General features: G+C 32.3%; 2 protein-coding genes across 2 annotated transcripts; both read left to right on the top strand.

The window, feature by feature from the left end:
- The first annotated feature begins 546 nt into the window (after window positions 1-546).
- Window positions 547-5,761, top strand: LOC122598585. The gene is made up of 8 exons (XM_043771179.1): window positions 547-1,597; window positions 2,014-2,113; window positions 2,431-2,487; window positions 3,207-3,324; window positions 4,413-4,495; window positions 4,580-4,641; window positions 4,742-4,823; window positions 5,534-5,761. Exons 1-8 carry the CDS (start codon window positions 1,275-1,277, stop codon window positions 5,588-5,590), a joined length of 882 nt encoding a protein of 293 aa, XP_043627114.1. The 5' UTR covers window positions 547-1,274; the 3' UTR covers window positions 5,591-5,761.
- An 8,737-nt stretch (window positions 5,762-14,498) lies between these two features.
- On the top strand, window positions 14,499-17,647 carry LOC122594877 (phytosulfokine receptor 1-like). The gene has a single exon (XM_043767179.1). The coding sequence runs from the start codon at window positions 14,499-14,501 to the stop codon at window positions 17,538-17,540; it is 3,042 nt and encodes a 1,013-aa protein (XP_043623114.1). The 3' UTR covers window positions 17,541-17,647.
- Window positions 17,648-18,743: the final 1,096 nt, after the last annotated feature.

The following is an 18,743-nucleotide window of genomic DNA, read 5'->3' as shown; positions in this document are numbered from 1 at the left end:
TGGGTATAAAACTATATGATGTATGCATTTTTGTGTATGACAAAAATGCTTTGTGTGGAATCACTATCCTTATGTTTAAGGCCAAAACACTCATTTTGGATTATTTTAGGTTTTAATCCATCTTATTCACATAGACTTTACTTAGGTTTCAATTTCTATTCAAAATGATAGTGATATTGAAATTAGACAAATAATAAGCAGTATAATAAAATATGTATATTGGGACTTTGACTCTACCCTTAGACAAACTATCAATGACAAAATGTAAGCTTATAAACATAATCTGTTATTTTTTGCCAACCTAAAAACAAACATCAAAAGTTTACTTAGTTAGGCTCTTACTTTGCATAGATTAGAAAATGAAAATGTATCTATAATATTCATTTCAATTCAATATTATGTTAAAGTGCAACATTTTTTGTACAACTTTTCAACAACATAGAAAACAATCATGGAAAACATTTTATTAAAAAAAAAAAAAAAACCCTGTCTTCAAATACCTACCCAAAATATGAGGATTGAGTTGGTGAGAACACAATCATCATCATTGGGTGGAATGGTGACAATTATTATTGGCATCAAATGCTTATTGGGAATCTCACTATTACTCAATTCCAAGATCTACACAACCAACCCACGAAATTATTCACTCATCCATTGAATCACCCAAATGCAACTATCTTTTTCCATCTATCTCATTGGCCAAACCTCCTATATTCTAGACACATATATATAGATATAAATATTATTCAAATACAAAGAAAAATGGGATTTTTTTTCTTTCTTTTTTGGATGAGTGAGTGTGTACTAAGCAAACAAAAAGCAAAAGTAATCACTAATCATCAATAGTATTGTGTGTTTAGTGTATGTTTTAGTGAATGCTGAGCCAAAAAGGTAACAGAAGCAGCATATTAAACACAACTTTTTATCACAGAATAATACCCTTCAAATTTTACATCATTCTGGTATCATCTTTATCATTTTTTGCCCACATTACCATCTTTTTATGATGAAATTTGCAATCTTTATTGCTAAAATTTGTAGATAATAATAGAAAGGTTGCAACTTTATGTTGGGTATGCTGTCATTTCAAGGTTAGGGTTTGCTTTTTGATTTGGGGATTATGATTTCAATATCTTTTTGTAGTGTTTGAATTGATTTAGGGCTATTTCAATTGAAATCTTGATTTGATTATTATGGGGTTTAGTTATAGATTAAGAAATTTAGGGTTTTAATCATCCAGGTTAATCAAGTTTGATACTTTTTTAGAAATAATGGATTCTGGGTTTCATTATGACCGAAACTCGAGCTCTGCGGTGAATCGACATGCGATTTCGTTTCAGTCAAGTGGGATGGAGAGTACTTCTGAGATGATCATGATGGGTGATTATTACCAAATGAATAGTACTGCAACTACAAATACACCAAGATTTATAGGAAATTCTAGCTTAGCAAATAGTTATTCAGGGTTTACACAGTCTGCGAATTCTAATGGTTCTGTTTTTGGGGATTCGGGTCCGGGTTTAAAGCATGATGCAGGTTTGGCTGTTGAGTGGTCTGTTGATGAACAACATAAATTGGAGGAAGGACTTTCCAAGTAAGTTTTTTGCTCTGATTTATATGTATAGAATTAGGAATTATATGTATAATGGAGTTGACAAAATGGGCGGTCCGGGTCGGGTTGGACAATGGTCAAGACTAGTTCGGTTGAAATAGGATGTATACATTAGAAAGAATATAAGTGGAGGTTAATGTATAATTTTCCTGGTCTGTTTATTTGTTTAGCCATTAAGTGCTGAGTGATCAAGTGACAATAGTTTGTATTGATTAAGCAATAAACATACCATTCAGTAGGTTTTTGTTTAGTAAGTCAATAGTAAACATTCTTAATTGACTTAGTGGATTAATTTTTTTTTAAAGCTCATTAAGTCCTAAGTAAACATTAGTTTCTAAACAAGTGAACTTTTTTTCGAATTTAAATTATATATGTATGACTGTATACAATATATGTAGATTTTCAGACGAGCCCACCATCATGAGGTATATCAAGATTGCCGCCACATTGCGTGACAAAACTGTTCGTGATGTTGCCCTAAGGTGTAGATGGATGGCGGTGAGTTCTTGGTTATGTTCATTTGTATCTCAGTTGTCTTTTATTGATGAAATTTATAAAAACAATATAGAATATTCCTCGTGGCGGTGGCGAGTTTGGCCAATTTTACTTATGGACTGATTTGGGTACGTTTTATCTCTAACAGGCCATATTGGCTAAAAAGAAAATGGTTCAAATGTCGCTAGTTACAAGTCACGTGTTTTAACTATGCATACAACATTCTTAATGGTTTAATAGAAAAGCTAGATGATTATTATTATATTTTAGTTGAAGGTGCCTACTTGATATGCTAAATGCTTAACATTGATATCTGGCAGAGAAAGCGAAGGAAACATGATGAACCACATAAGGGGAAAAGGTTGAAAGATATGAAGGTATGCTTTTGCCAATTTACGTCTTTCTAGTTTTTATCATATTGCCTTGGGCAACCTAAAAATATCCATTCTGTTGGTTAAATGAATTAGGGAAAAATATGATTATGTCTGAACTCTGAAGTATGTGTAAATTCTATTCAAGGCTCATACAGTATTTTTTATCGAACTTGGTCCTATATAAGAAATTATCCCATGGTTGCTTGTTTTTGAGTTCATAACGGAGTCTATTTGACAGGAATTATGAAAGCGTTGCTTAATGTTTATCTTAATTGCAATGAGCTTGTTAATCTTCATCTATCTATATCTATATCTATACTACATAATAAAGTATTTGACTCTTGTCTTAAAAAAATATGAATTTATAGAACTACCTTTCTTACACAACTACCACAGACCACCATACAAAGCCAGTGGTTAGTGAGCCAGGTGTTATGACCTCCAACCTTTTAGTCGTGTATCCACGCTGAAAAGTTTGAAACGCACCTCGTTTTCGATGATTAATGACCATGTGGAACATCAAGAAATGTATTGCTAATATATGACATCACCCCTTTCCATAGTACTTAATTACATATAGCTTGATTCACAATTATATGAAAAGAGCACTATCTCATTATCTCAATGATTAAGAGTCACAGAGTAAAGATTTATGTCCAACACTTGGTGGAATCAGCATTTTCTCCTAAAAATATCAGCATTCAGATTGTTTCATTTTTCAGGATAATTTGGTGGAATCATCCTCAAAGCCAAGTATATCAAAAGTTCCAGTATTCAATGTGGCTCCATTTTCTGTCTCCATGAATAACCGGGTCCAAATTGACGGTGTTACTTTTGAAGGTATCTTTAGAGGCAACCTTCTTTGTTTTTCACTTGAACTGCAAGCCTGTGTTTTTGTCTTCCACAGTTCCACTTATACTTTGCCTTAGTCTTTACATAATTTTAATGCTCTATTATGATCCATATGATATCATTAGGAACCTTAAACGCAAATTGTGACACCTGTTCTTGTAAACTTTAATGATACACTTTTCTAATCAACGAAGAATCACTATTCACTACTTCCTTATAAACTTTCATGTCACTCTCTTCTTATTAAACTCTAGGTTTACGTCTAGAATAAATCTGGATCAGATTATCAGATTTATGATGTACTCGATTCTATGGCTTAGCCAGGGTAACAAGCTGATAAAATTTGGGTTCAGTTGGGTTGACCCACTAGCAGTTTTTATCCCCATGTAATGCACTTTTTCATCATTAAGAAACCTTATAGATAGTCAGCACAGTAGATATTGACTTAATAATAGGCGAAACTAAATATTATAATGAGACAATCTATGATGTATATATCTATATATTGCCTAGAGAATAGACTTTGATGGACCTTGAAGTCGTGTAACCCTATGAGAAAAAAACACACATTCACAAGTAAATATTGGAGATCAAAGGAAAACCTGAGTACCACTAAGAATACTCAAATAAAAATAGGATAATATATTCGGAAATATGTAGTAGTAAATCACCATAGAATATAGATCAGATCACATGAATTACCAAAATCCTATCTTGCTATATTCCTCGTCAGATAAGTAATACAAATTTGTTTTTAAATAGCACCACGCATATATCCTAAGTAATAAATACGTAGAAATGCTCATATGTTGATTGTCGTCCTTTGTATCTCTTATCTTTGATAACAAATACTATCATCTTTGCGTTATGTATTTAATCTTGATCAATGTTTTGTAGGATGGATTAATAAATAGTTTTGTATACAATAAGAAATCTTGTATATGGCAACATTCCGAAGCTGTATAGACAAAAATGGTTTAAAGCTCAAAAATATCATTTTGTTAACTTATTAAGTTTACACTAACACTCGCGTGTGGAGTTTATTAAAATGATGAATTTATTATACTTGTATGCAGCAATCAGTGGCTCTATTAGACACTTAGTCGAACAAAACAACCAAGTTCTTGGTCAGATATCAGCTAATATTTCTTCAATGAAAGTAAGTAACTCTTCTAACCTATGTATTATGGTCTTTTGACCATTCATGATCGGGGTAACTATCTGACACTTGTTTCATGAGCAGCTGCAGGATAATATCAACCTCTTCAGCCACACAAAGAATAATATAGCTGCCATTTTAAACAAGTATGACATATTTTCACAAAATTCATCATCGCTGCTGGTTTTGGGATTTATACATGTCTATTTTAAAACCACTACTATAAGGTTTTTCTTTGAATTGCAGCATGAGGTATATGCCCGGGCCGCCATTGCCTGTATCACTAAACGAGAATCTTGCAAATAGTATCTTGCCCACTACAAGTCAGGTAAGGAGGCGTGACTTACGGAAACAATCTCTTATGCAACATTTAGGAGAAATAGTGCCAACCCAACCCATTAAATCCCAACATCTGTCCATTTATTTTGTGTCGGGTCCATGTCGCATCAGGAATTGCCAGCCCTAGCCTCAACAAAACAAATACGAAGTAGCTATTACACGAGTCAGAAAGGGTTAGAGAACCCAAGACACCTTTTCATAAAAGTATGAAGCCAAAAGTAAACACATCGTCATATGATATGTGTCATATTACATATTGCACTATAAGCTTTTATTGCTGTCATTTGAAAGAAAATCTATTGATCAAAGAAGTAATGGGAGCTCAGTAAGAATTATTTTTAGGTGTTTTGCCTTCGCTTTTTGATTATTTTCAAAATTTGGTAAAGCAATAAGCTAGTATATCTTATTCTACCCTATGAAATACACTGAAGACCCAAATTGACCCGTTCAGAAGTCTAAGAGTTGTAAGTGTCACCTTTGACGAGGAGTGTACACATTGGCACACCTATTTGGTTTGGTGCGGATTCATGTCCATACTTTGAACATAAACTGTAATGTAGACATAAAATATTACAGTATTATTATTAGGGTGCATCCCCTAAATGTTTTAATAGTAGTGCACACCCTGGTCAAAAATTATGATCTGCTATACGTTACCATTCCTTTCCTTGATTCAAGTTTTATTGTTGATACTTTCAGAAAATGATGTTTGAGGTATCAAACCGTACGCATATGAAGCAAGAGCCAGGGTTTTGATTTGGAGTTCTTCGAGTTTGGCTGCAAGTACAGAATTAAACTGATGTAAATTCTAATAGCTATACCTGTGCAAATCTGTATTGATTGCCTATATGAGTCCAAATCCTATTATAACGAAAACTTGTAGAGATCCCATTTTTGAAAAGCTAAAAGCATTTAGGTCACTGCTCACCCTCGTGTATACAGATTAGTGTCCCTTGTGTATTATCTGTTGTGATAGACTTGGTGAAAAATAAAAATCTCAGTAATAGAGGTTTTAGCTTTAGAGGGTAGCAACTATTAAGATGTTTTTAAGTTCCACTTTTAATTGTAATTTTTTGCAGTCATAATAGATTCCAATTCTAGATGTAAATGCATACTTTACTCTCTTCTCATTTCTCTTTGATGCCCTCTCAAGGATCTTGCTAATGCATCTATATCTCTATTTATTTATGCCTTTATGGTAAATTGGTTACAAAATGGGGGGGTTGGGCTAACCCAAAATTTTAGTTGTTCCCAATCTTGCTAAAATGCATATATCATTGATTGGTATTTCAATACTTTGAATAAACTTCATAATGTGGTGTTATTCAAATTAAGTTTACTTGAACGAGAAATTGTTAAAGTTGCGTTTACCAAATTACAGTTTACTTGACGAACTTCTTTGGTAGAGTTTATTTGACAAAAGAATTGTTGGTGGTCACCAAATTAATGTTTACTGAACCTCTTTGATAATTAACGAGCATGGTATCCGCGTAATGCGGCGGCGAGTCGGCGATGATGGTGGTGGCGACATCTATTGGTGTAGGTAAAAGTATTTGATTTAAAGGGGTTAGTAGAGATATTTTCTAATATAATTGACTAATGGTGTAATTTAATATTAAGAATTGATGGTGATTTAATTCATTAAGGGTATTTTGGTCAATTTGCATGTCCCATTTATGTAAACTTTCAACATAAGTGTTATAATTTTTATATAATACTCCCTCCGTCCCATTTCAGTTGTCATGTTGACTAACTTTGACCGTAAATAACTTTGTTTGTGTCATGTAACACTTTATATGAATGAATTGGGTTTTTAATGTACATTTCGTTCATATAAGTTTCATCAACTACTATATAGTACAAACAAAATTATTTACGGTCAAAGTTAGTCAACAACTCAACATGACAATTAAAATGGGACGGAGAGAGTAGTATAGAATATAGATATAGATAGTATGTAAATATCTATATTTTGTATTATAAAGCAAATCTCCCATATCTACATTTTAAGTTTCAACATTTACTTTCCCAAAATGCACATATATCAATTCTATATTTACATAACACCTTTTCTCTCTATTCAAATCTCAACCAATCATTTTTTTCTCTCTCCCTAATCAATCATTTATTCTTTCAATTTATTCAAAATCTTTTATCTCAAAACCGTACATATATAAATTATAAAAATTGTATGGGTGTTCTTAAAATTTCATGCTCTTTCATTAGAGATGTCATTCGATATACTTTCGACGAATTTTTAAATCCGGGAACAGAGCCCGTACGGCTAAGGTATTTGGCTATCACACTCTATGACCTATCAACCCTACCATCTCATCCCCGCAACGCGCGGGTACTTGTTCTCGTAAATAAATAAATAAATATACAGAACCTTCAAACAAAACCATATATCAAAAATGTACGAGTACTTTTTTGAAGGATGCGTTCTATACGAACGTTGAAGATCGACCAAAACTCATATAGACCACATATATATTATCATGAGGTTTGAGTATACTAAATTTTGTTTACAGATAGTGGGTTTGGGGTTCTACTTGGTAATCATGGTCTATATATTGTTTTAACTTTTAATTATTAGGTGGGCAACATCATCTCGATCTATTTACTAAATTTAAAAGTTTTTAATTTTTTTTCCCGGTTCAAACTTGTTGGAGACAATTTTAACCACATATTTTTTGAACCTCCAAGTCTTCAACCCCCTTTCTATGGAAAATACCTTTGAGGTGAAAACCCCAAGGCTCGAACTCAATACCTTAGATAAACTCACCTTGAGTACCATATAGTGGATCTAGAAGATACATCTGGCCATTGAGGTTTAAGACAATGGTTATTTTTTTTAACTAGTAGTAATGTTTAAAGGGATATGATCAACATGTATTTAGATTAATTTTTCATGGTAATTAGACTATCAATTCGATTAGTAGACAAATACTTTGATCTTTAGAAATATAACATCCCAATTTGTATGTATATAGCAGTCAAAGTAATTATAGGAAGATCGGGAATGAAAGCAAAGAAAGAAAAATCTTTTAATAAACAAAATCTAAACTAGTACCATTTTTAAAGAATTCTAGGTAAAAAAGTTGCTTTTTATAGAATTTTCTTTATTTTAACAGATTTGTAATTGTAATTCGAACTTTCATTCTTCAAAATCTTTACGAAAACATTGCAAAATGCACTTTTTTTGGGTGAATTTCGCTGAAAACTCCGTGTCGCGATTCGACAACGAGAGGTCTAGCATACGTTTTCTTAATCGGATCCACGCTAGAGAGCTCACTCGAAGTATGCCTATTTCAAATACCCGATGAGGGAAAAACTCCCTACTAATCCGCCCGAAGGCACGACGATTAATAGGAGTAAACCCTGCCCTTCAGACTTGAACCAGGGTAAACCCAAGCCAAGTCCTCATAAAGGGACTTTCTTATATCCTCCCCAAGGCTTAAACACAAGACCTTATATGTGGGGATGGTCTTTTAACCATTGATCTAATGCTCAAAATATTGAAAAATGCACATAATTGTCTTTTCACAAAAAGTAGGGGTAATTGGTTACAAATTGGAATACCATAATCAAGGTTTTTGACCATTAAATATGTTAGTTAGATAATAATGTGTTAGTGTCCATGCATGACAATATCATGTTGATGGAAAAAGATTGTAGTGGTTTTATTATTATCACTCTGTTGTGAAATATTAGATATGGATATTGGGTGTGTTAGTGACCCATAATTAAAGGCTAATAAACATGCCACTAACTTACATTGTTATGTGCATGTCTCACTATCATAATTAGACCCTTTCAATTCGATATGGTTGCTCATTATATTAGCAAAAACTAATGTAATATATATCAACTAGTTACATGTATTCGGTTAATTTTTTAAGATTGGGATTTCCTAAAGTTAATTACAACTTTATTGGTAAAATAGATGATCCTAACCATTAATTTAAAATTAAAGGTTAAGATTCAAAAATGAATTTTGAATCTTGACCTTTGATTTCAATCCAAAGGTTAAGATGCTTTCAACTTTACTAATAAAGTTGAAAACAACTTTAAGGAATCTCAATTCAATTTTTTATCCAAGTTACCGTAACTATTCTACCATTGGCCATCTAATTTGAAAGATAAAAGTCAACATTTTATCAAGTTGTACTTTTTATTTGCTCTCTTATGCCGTATTGAGCACTCATTAGCCTAAAATGTTACACTCCTTTTAAGTACCATATAGAATATGTAAATGAGAAAAGAGAGATCATATACCGATATATGTCACTGTTTAATTTTAAAATATCATATATATATATATATCCACCTAAATTTTTAAATATAAAAAATGTCATTGTTAATGTTAATATATATATCAAAAATGCCCAAATAATTAAATTTAATCAATATAAAATATTAAAATCTTTTAAAACTATAAATCATATTTAACTATTTGCATATTTTTGATATATTTTAAGTTTAATAATGACATTTTTTATATTACAAAATTTAACTGGGCATATATAATATTTTGAAGTTTAATAATGACAATTTAGGGGTGAGCAAAAACCGAACCGAAAAAACCATAAAAACCAAAAAAACCGAACCGTAAAACCGAAAACCGTAAAAACCAAAAACCATTGGTTTTGGTTTTCTAAAAACCGAAAGCTGTGGTTCGGTTTTGGTTTCTAATGAAAAACCGAACCATAAAAACCGAACCGAACCAAAAAAATATATTTTTACTTTATTTTATATTAATTTTTGATAAATATGTTATTATATTTGCATTTTTAGGTGTATATAATAATATCATTTATATGTTTTAAGTGAAAATACACAACAAAATTAATTTGTTTTAATAATTGTATAATTAAACAACGCGTAAAAGATATAAATAGTTATATATAAAATTTGTTTGAAGTTTGTACAACTCACTTTTATGAATTTGTTATCATTATTGTTGTGTTGTTGTTACTAATATTGTTTTGAAAACTTGTTGAAATTAATTAAGGTGTAATTATAGGGTATAAACTTATAAACTTTTGAAGCTCAATTTGACCCAAACCACAAATGGTTAAAAACAGACTAAAACCGAACCGAAATAGACCAAAACCGAAAAAACCGAAACCCAATGGTTTTAATTTTCAAAAACCGAATTATAACGGTTTGGTTTCAGTTTTAGTCAAAAACCAAATCAAACCGAACCGTACTCACTCTTAAATGACATATATAAACATTTTCTCCTTTATCATCTTATTGTCATCCCAATTTTTTTTTTCTTTGGGGGAGGGGGGACTAGCAAATCACAAGTAGACCAAATAATATAAAAGTAGAATCTTAATATACAATATCTAGTTTGTAGTTTTTGTAAAGCTCTAGATTGTAATTTGAATATTGGCCGCTAGCAACTTGCTAGTTTGGTCTATCAATTAATAAAGTTTTCATTTTGCCGTTCAAAAAGAAAATTTCTTAATATAAAATATCTAGAGTCCACCTACGATATAATCTTTGATATGAAACAACTTAACATATATAACTAATAATGTGTAATGAATCTGTTAACTTTTTTCCGGACTCAGTCATTCATAATTTCCTAGTGTAATCTCCTTAGAAGCAAAACTCTCATGAACTTTTTCGAGCTCCATAAAGACGTACCCTCACTTCGCCCCTGGTAAAAGAAATTTATTAATTTGGTTATCCCTGCTTCTAGTTGTTAATATGACAAGTAAGGAATGACATGTGTTCTCTAATGAGCTTCCTTTTTTTCAGATTTGTGCCTCAAAAAAATCAAGGTAATTAACTTTCTCTAAACGATTCATAAATTATGTAACCACAATTTAGAATAGTCAAGATAGTGCAGTTTTAGTTTTTAATTTTATGTACTTTATTTATCGTTTTAGTTATGCTTCTAACTTCTCATTAGCTTCTTTATATATATATATATATATATATATATATATATTTGTAAAGTTAGTTTCGATTCAGACGTGCTGCAGACAATTTTAATCAATAAATCGCTGGACCTCCAACCCCTGCTCATGAATAATACCTTGAGATGAGAAACCCAAGACTCGAACCTGAGACCTTGGAAAAAACTCACCCCGATGCCCACATAGTGGATTTAGAAGATACCCTGGCCAACCCACCACCCAAGTGGAGTTGGTTTATTAGCTTCTTTATATCAATTAAGTTTTAATGTTAGAACGTAGAATACATATATATAGCAAATAATAGCTTTTTATAAAAAGATGGATCAAACGATTTAATCTATCATTTGTGAAACAATCTTATTTAATTTCTTCAATTCTTCAAATATAAATCAAATAAAATTTTCATATCATTAAATAAGTTATCCGGTAATATAAATAAATAAATAGTGTTAGTGTACTTATGATGTATCCACCCCTTCACTTTATGATACAAGAAAAGTCAACTCAATTCCCACTTCAGACGTAATGCACCGATATAAAGTCCCACAAACATGTTAATGTTGATGGCTTGGCTCTCTCCCTTTGTGCCACTTCAATTTGTACCACTATCAAAGATTTTGGACCATTGCCATTTTATAATTAATCATCTTTGTTCTTGTAAATTTCATATTTTATCGGACCAAATATGTACCTATCTCGATGTGCAGTCTTATGAAATGATGGTTGGTTAATTTATATGAACTGGTTGTGATTTAAATATTTTGATATTTTTTTGAATGGTATAAAATCTTATCAGAAATTAAAAAAGACAATCATAACATGAAGTAATTTATATGGTGGTTGGCTAGGATGATAGATAAATTTATAATGGGATAGTTGGTGGCTTATGTTTTTTTTTTATTATTTTTAAACAGTGAATGGGCAGACCACGAGTATTCGAATTGAATACCATGAGCCTACCCGATCCCCCCCCTTCCCGCCCCTCCCACCCGGTAAATTTAACTCGTTCTGTCAACAAAACCTGGCCAGCCACAACGCTCGAGATGAAATTCGAACTTGTAACCCTCACTCCAACTTTAGGGTGTCCTGCCACTGCGCTAGCAAGTGAAGGACAGTTGGCGGCTTATGTATGATGGGTGATGAATCTTCTATATAAATATATATAAAAAACTATACTATCTAATAAAATAAACCATCTTTTTTTTCTCTTAAACTTTCTACCTTTGAAAAACCAAAAATACTCTTTTCTTTTATTCGTTAATTTAAACATCTTCATCTAATGTATCTATAATACCCTTATTAAAATAACTTATAATATAGATTCCCCAGCACTTCAAAATAAGTACAATACCACCTTCAATATCAATTACTTTTACATTCACCACCACCGTCGCCCCTATCACCGTCACCATCACCACCTCTGTCATCACTACCCCACTGCCGCCGTATTGCGCGGCCATAAATCTAGTTATTTTAAAAGTACACATGAGTATGCAAAGGATAAGTATTAGAAACGTTAAATTGTACAAACCAAATTACCTCAAAAATATTTAATGTATTCTTGATAATTATGAGCATAGTATCCGCACACTGTGGCAAAATTTTATAACTAATTTATTGGATGAATATATTAGTTATAGAGTGTGTCAAAAATATAGTTTATGAGATTTTGTTGATTGTTTTAAAACCATTTAGAAATATCAATGTTAATTAAATTAGAATCAATTACAAATTGATAACAAAAATAGTATACTAATATAATAAAGCAAAAAACAAACCAATATAATATTTATACATACATTGAATAGCGTTGTAGTGAGTGGAGAAGCATTTTGATAACCATAAATATGTTAAAAAGAACATTTTGGAAAAAAAAAATAAAATAAAGTCTTAATCAAAGTTTCTTTATAAAAGATTAAAAATAAAAATAAGCAACCTTGAAATGCGATCTTATGACAACCCGTTTGTCAAATGTATTAATCTTATTACTATGTCGACCCGTCTATGACACGCCTCCAATTCAAAAAGATTCAATATCAAGTATATATTTCCAATAATCGAAAATTTTGGTGTGAACCCAATGTTATTTTGACCACAAAGTAGATACTTTAAATTGATTCGAATATAAATACAGAATATTGTACATATTTAAAACTTGCCAGTATTAGTAAACGAAATCTAGTAGAGTAATCGTCAAAGTCAACAAATATTTTTAATTAAACAGCTAATGAATTGAATAAAATAGTTATACACTTATTTACTAAAAAATTAAGGGGTAATTTTTAATATGAAAATATATAATATTTTTATACACATTAAGTGAATCCTTAAAGGCTTTATTTAGCATTTTCCTTAAACAAATAATAAATCAATTTAATTTTTTCACAAGCACGTGATCTCCAAGCCTTCATAACTTCATTTAATTATATTGTGTTTTCATTATTACCAACGTCTGTTTTATAATTGATACCAAAAGGTTTCAAAATCCGTAAACAAATATCATATCAAAATCTGAGGGGCAGGATTTACCCCTATTAATCGTCGTGCCTTCAAGTGGATTAATAGGGGGTTTTACTCCTATCGGCTATTTAAAATAGGCATTTCTACTTCGAGGGAGCTCTCTAGCACGGACCCGGTTAAAACAACGTATGCTAGACTTTTCGCTGTCGAATCGTGACACAAATTTTTCAGCGAAATTCACCTTTAAAAAAATATATATATATCATATCAAAATCTTAGTTTAGATACAGGTTTGAATCGTACTACGTAAAATGATTTCTAAATTTAAGTTATATATATTAGAAATAATAAAAAGAAAAGTCAAATTATGAAAAAAAAAAAAAATTATAACTTTCATGATTCATATATATGTGAGTCAAATATTGTCATCCGTACTTACCCTTGTAACTCAATGGTTGACAGGTTGAGCACCGACTTTTCATGTTGGAGGTCTCGAGTTCGAAACATGAGAATGCCATTTTAAGGTATATCACAAATAAAGTCTTTTTGTGAAGCAGGTTTGAGTCTTGTAGAGAGGGCATAGTTTTATCCTAATTGAATGTCGTGCATTCAGGAGGTTTAGTTGGATGTTTCTCCTCCTACTAAGTATTGAGGGTGATGGGACTCTCTAACACATACTCGATTAAAATTACGTAAGCTAAATCCCTGTTGTGAGCAAATTATCTCCAACGTTAAAAAAAAAAGAAAAAAAACACTATTGTCATCCCACATGATTCCAACAAATTTGCCTGTTTCAATCACAAACGGCTTCTTAAGAGAAAAAGTTCACCAAAATTAAATGTCCACTCTCACAAATCTTTGACTATTTTTCTCTCTCTATAATAAATAGAAACAAAAGAGAAAAAGTTTATCTAAAAACTTCACACAATCCCAAGAAAATTAGCCAACCTCCATTTATAGACCAAACAAGCATTCTGTGTTTCTTGAACCCCTTTTACAACTTTTTTCTATCTTCAATTCTTCTCCAAGAATTTATCAACTTTCAGTCAAAAAGCACTTGAATCAAAGTTACCCGCATAAAAAATTCTTGTTTTACCATATTGGTCTTTCACATCTTTATTGCTTTTCTTGCTTCATTTTCAATTTTCATGTTGAAATTTCACAAATACATTGATTCAGACATACCCACATCAAGAAATCTTGTTTCTCCAAATGGGCTTTTTCTGTAAGCCTTAAAGTTCATATCTTTATTCAATTTCATGTTTAGTGAGATGGTTTTTGAATTCAAGTTTTGGGCTTTTGTGGTTTTTATTTGGTGTTTTCAAGTTCTTGTGATTTCACAAAATTTGACATGTAATTCTAATGATTTGAAAGGATTGGTTGGTTTCATGAATGGATTGGATTTCCCAATTGATGGATGGTTGAGTTCAAATTTTAGTACAAATTTGAGCTCATTGTCATCTTTTAATTGCTGTAATTTGATAGGTGTTAAGTGTGATAATATTTCTGGTAGGATTGTTAGTTTAGAACTTCCTAAAAAGAGATTAACTGGTGAATTATCTGATTTAGTTTCAAGTTTAGATCAGCTTAAAGTGCTTAATCTTTCTCATAATTTCCTTAATGGCCCGGTTCCAGTTTCGTTATTTAAGTTATCCCAATTAGAAGTGCTTGATTTAAGTAGTAATGATTTTAATGGTGTTTTCCCTGTTAGCATAAACCTGCCTGCACTTCAAGTTCTAGACTTTTCTGGTAATAAAATTCATGGTTCTATTCCTGCTGGTATCTGTGTTAATTCTACTCGAATTCGTGTTATTAAGCTTGCTGTTAATTTGATTAAGGGAAATATTCCTTTTGAGTTGACAAAATGTGCATTCTTGGAACATATATGTGTAGCTTCTAATTTTCTTTCGGGTTCCATTCCCGAATTCTTGTTCCATTTACCAAGATTAGGGCAATTGGATGTTCAAGATAACTTGTTCACTTCCATCACCGGAATAGGCAATTTCTCTAGCCGGATTAACCGTTTAGATGTATCATCTAATCGGTTATCAGGGAATTTACCTGATTTCTTTCATAAGTTTCCAAGACTGACTCATTTCTCAGCTCAATCGAATCGTTTCTCTGGTGAGATACCCTCATCATTGTTGAGTTCACCTGCCATTTCTTTGATTAATCTTAAAAACAATTCTATAAATGGTTCTGTTAAGTTTAACTGTTCGCTGATGATGAATCTTACATCTCTTGATCTGGGTACAAATAACTTTTCGGGTTCCATTCCTGGTGATCTTTCTTCATGCCAAAAGTTAAAAGCTTTAAATCTTGCTAGGAACAATTTTGTAGGCGAAATCCCTCGAAGTTTCAGAAATTTTCAGTCGTTATCATTCCTTTCCCTCTCGAACTGCAGCTTTACTAACCTTGAAACCACTCTTACGATCCTTCAACACTGCCCGAATTTGAGGGTTTTGGTTCTGACCATGAACTTTCGTGGTGAACAACTTCCTGTTGATAATACTCTTCATTTCAAAGCACTCAAAGCTCTTGTGATCGCGAATTGCGGACTCACAGGCACTTTCCCTCCATGGCTAAAAAGTTCAACACAATTACAGTTGTTGGACTTATCCTGGAACCAATTAACAGGAACAATTCCGTCATATTTGGGCAATTTTGGGTCTCTCTTTTACCTAGATTTGTCGAACAACTCTTTATCGGGAGAAATCCCGAAGGATCTTACTAAGTTACAGAGTTTAAGTTTCCGAAACATGACATCAGAAGAAGGTTCACCGGATTTTCCATTTTTTAAGAGACCCAATATGAGTGACCGAGGGTCAGTATTGCAGTACAACCAGATTATGAGCTTTCCGCCGCAGCTTGATCTCAGCCACAACTTTCTTAATGGCTCAATTTGGCCGGAATTTGGAAATTTGAAAAAGTTACATATCTTGGATCTGAAACACAACAATTTATCAGGTGAAATTCCGAGTGAGTTGTCAGGAATGACGAGTATAGAGACTCTTGATCTGTCGTATAACAATTTGACTGGAACAATTCCTTCTTCGTTGGTTAAGTTAAGTTTTTTGTCGAAGTTTAGTGTGGCTTATAATGATCTGAGAGGGTTTATACCGATTGGAGGTCAGTTTGCAACGTTTCCAAATTCGAGCTTTGATGGAAACAAAGAATTGTGTGAAGTTACTTCTTGTGGTGATAGCATTTTGAATCCATCTTCAACCCGTAGAACAAAGAAAAGTAAAGGTGCAATCGCAGGTATGGCTGTCGGGATTGGATTTGGAACGTTTTTCATTCTTGCATTCTTGTTTGTGATTATACTTCGTGCAACCAGCAAACAAGTAGTTGATCCCGAGAAAGAAGATGGTTATGAAAGCAACAAGGAAGAATACGAACCAAGATTAGTTATCTTTTTCCAAAAGAAAGAAGAGCTTTCCCTTAATGATCTTTTGAAATCAACAAACAGTTTTGATCAAGCAAACATCATTGGGTGTGGAGGGTTCGGGCTTGTTTTCAAAGCCACATTGCCCGATGGTCAAAAAGTAGCCATCAAACGGCTGACAGGAGATACAGGTCAAGTAGACCGTGAGTTCCAAGCTGAAGTTGAAACCCTCTCGAGAGCCCAACATCCAAATCTAGTGCTCCTTCAAGGCTATTGTCAACACAAAAGTGACCGCTTTTTGATATATTCGTTTATGGAAAATGGTAGTCTTGACTATTGGTTACATGAAAAACCTGATGGACCTTCAAAACTCACTTGGGACACACGGCTGAGAATCGGGCAGGGTGCCATTAAAGGTCTAGCTTACTTGCATCAATCCTGTGATCCTCATATCCTTCATAGGGACATAAAGTCGAGTAATATTCTTCTAGATGAAAATTTTGAAGCTCATTTAGCTGATTTTGGTCTTGCAAGAATAATACCAACTTATGATACTCATGTAACAACTGATTTAGTTGGGACATTAGGGTACATACCTCCAGAGTATGGTCAAGCTTCAGTTGCATCATACAAGGGCGACATCTATAGTTTTGGGGTTGTTTTGTTGGAACTTTTAACCGGCAAGAGACCAATGGATATGTGTAAACCAAAGGGTAGTCGGGATTTGATATCGTGGGTGATGCAAATGAAGAAGGAGAAACGAGAGAACGAGGTATTTGATCTATTGATTTTCAACAAAGAAAACGCCAAGGAAATGTTGTGGGTTCTTGAGATTGCTTGTGTTTGTTTAAACGAGTCTCCCAAGTTAAGGCCTTCAACACAAGAACTACTTTCTTGGCTTCATCACAGTCGTCTCAATGCATGTTAGATTTTTTTGTCTACTTTGTTTTTTGATGTATATATTATATCTTGCAAATGATAATGCGTTCACATATTGTTTGTATTTGGTTTATTAAATTGGTTAATGTCGCTTCATATGGCCATGAATGTTCATAGGTGTAGAATACCATATGTTGACAAATCTATATGAATTTGAATTTAACTAATGAAAATGATACATATAACTGTCTTGCTTATATTTGCACATGTTCAAGTTAAAATACTAAACAGGTTAAATGTAGCCAAGTGCACAAGTCATTTTCCCTGTCTCGGAATTAATATATATATTAAAAACAAAGGTACAGAAATGCGTGCAAATAATAGTAACGAGCCATTTTATTTTTTTGGGTCCATTTTCATTTACTTAATGACCCATCTTTATTTTCTTTTGGACCAATCTTATATTCTTAATTTTGGGCTTGACAAATTATGTTTTGATCTTTTAAATTGATTCCAATTTGTTTACAAAGATCATTAATTTTAATTGCATATTATTATTTTTTAAGTTTGTAACATTTTTAAGATTATCTCATCTTATTACAAGTGAACTATTACATAGTATATATACACATAACAGTAAGGTGTATGTTTTGAATATATACACCTAACTATCTCCGAAACATTTGTTTGCAATACTTATTAGTTTCAATGTTATTTCGGTTGATGTTTTATTATTATGGATTATTTTTGTTTCACTTTCTATTTTCAATGATTTGAGAAATTAGCTTTAATTATGTTTGTATTAATATTTTGTAAAAACTTTTTTTTTAAAATATTCTACTTTCATACTTATTATCTTTTAGAATTTATATAATATATTAATCTGTTATTGTCGATTTTTTTTTGAACAACAGTAGTGATTGGACTCAACGACATGCGTCTTCATCGTCCGGTAGAGATCGACCACGTCACCAGCACAGACAATCTGAGGGCATGACAGGCGGTGGGAGTCCCACTACCGTTCTTGAGAAACTAGCTAATGCTAGAGGAAACCCCCATACTCCACCAGACTTCCCAATATGCCTTTCAAAGGTTTTATAATTGCTTAATCATTAAAAAATTAATATCAACTCAGGTTTTGAGCTATATACTGTTTCTAAAAGTATGTAATAATTTTTACATAGTACGGAACACAATAAATATAATGTCTCCCGAGACAACGCCCGAATAACATATCTCGTTTCGACTATAA

This window comes from Erigeron canadensis, chromosome 4 (assembly GCF_010389155.1).
Source record: "Erigeron canadensis isolate Cc75 chromosome 4, C_canadensis_v1, whole genome shotgun sequence".
Lineage (NCBI taxonomy): Eukaryota > Viridiplantae > Streptophyta > Magnoliopsida > Asterales > Asteraceae > Erigeron > Erigeron canadensis.
This window is presented reverse-complemented; position numbering and strand designations above follow the sequence as displayed.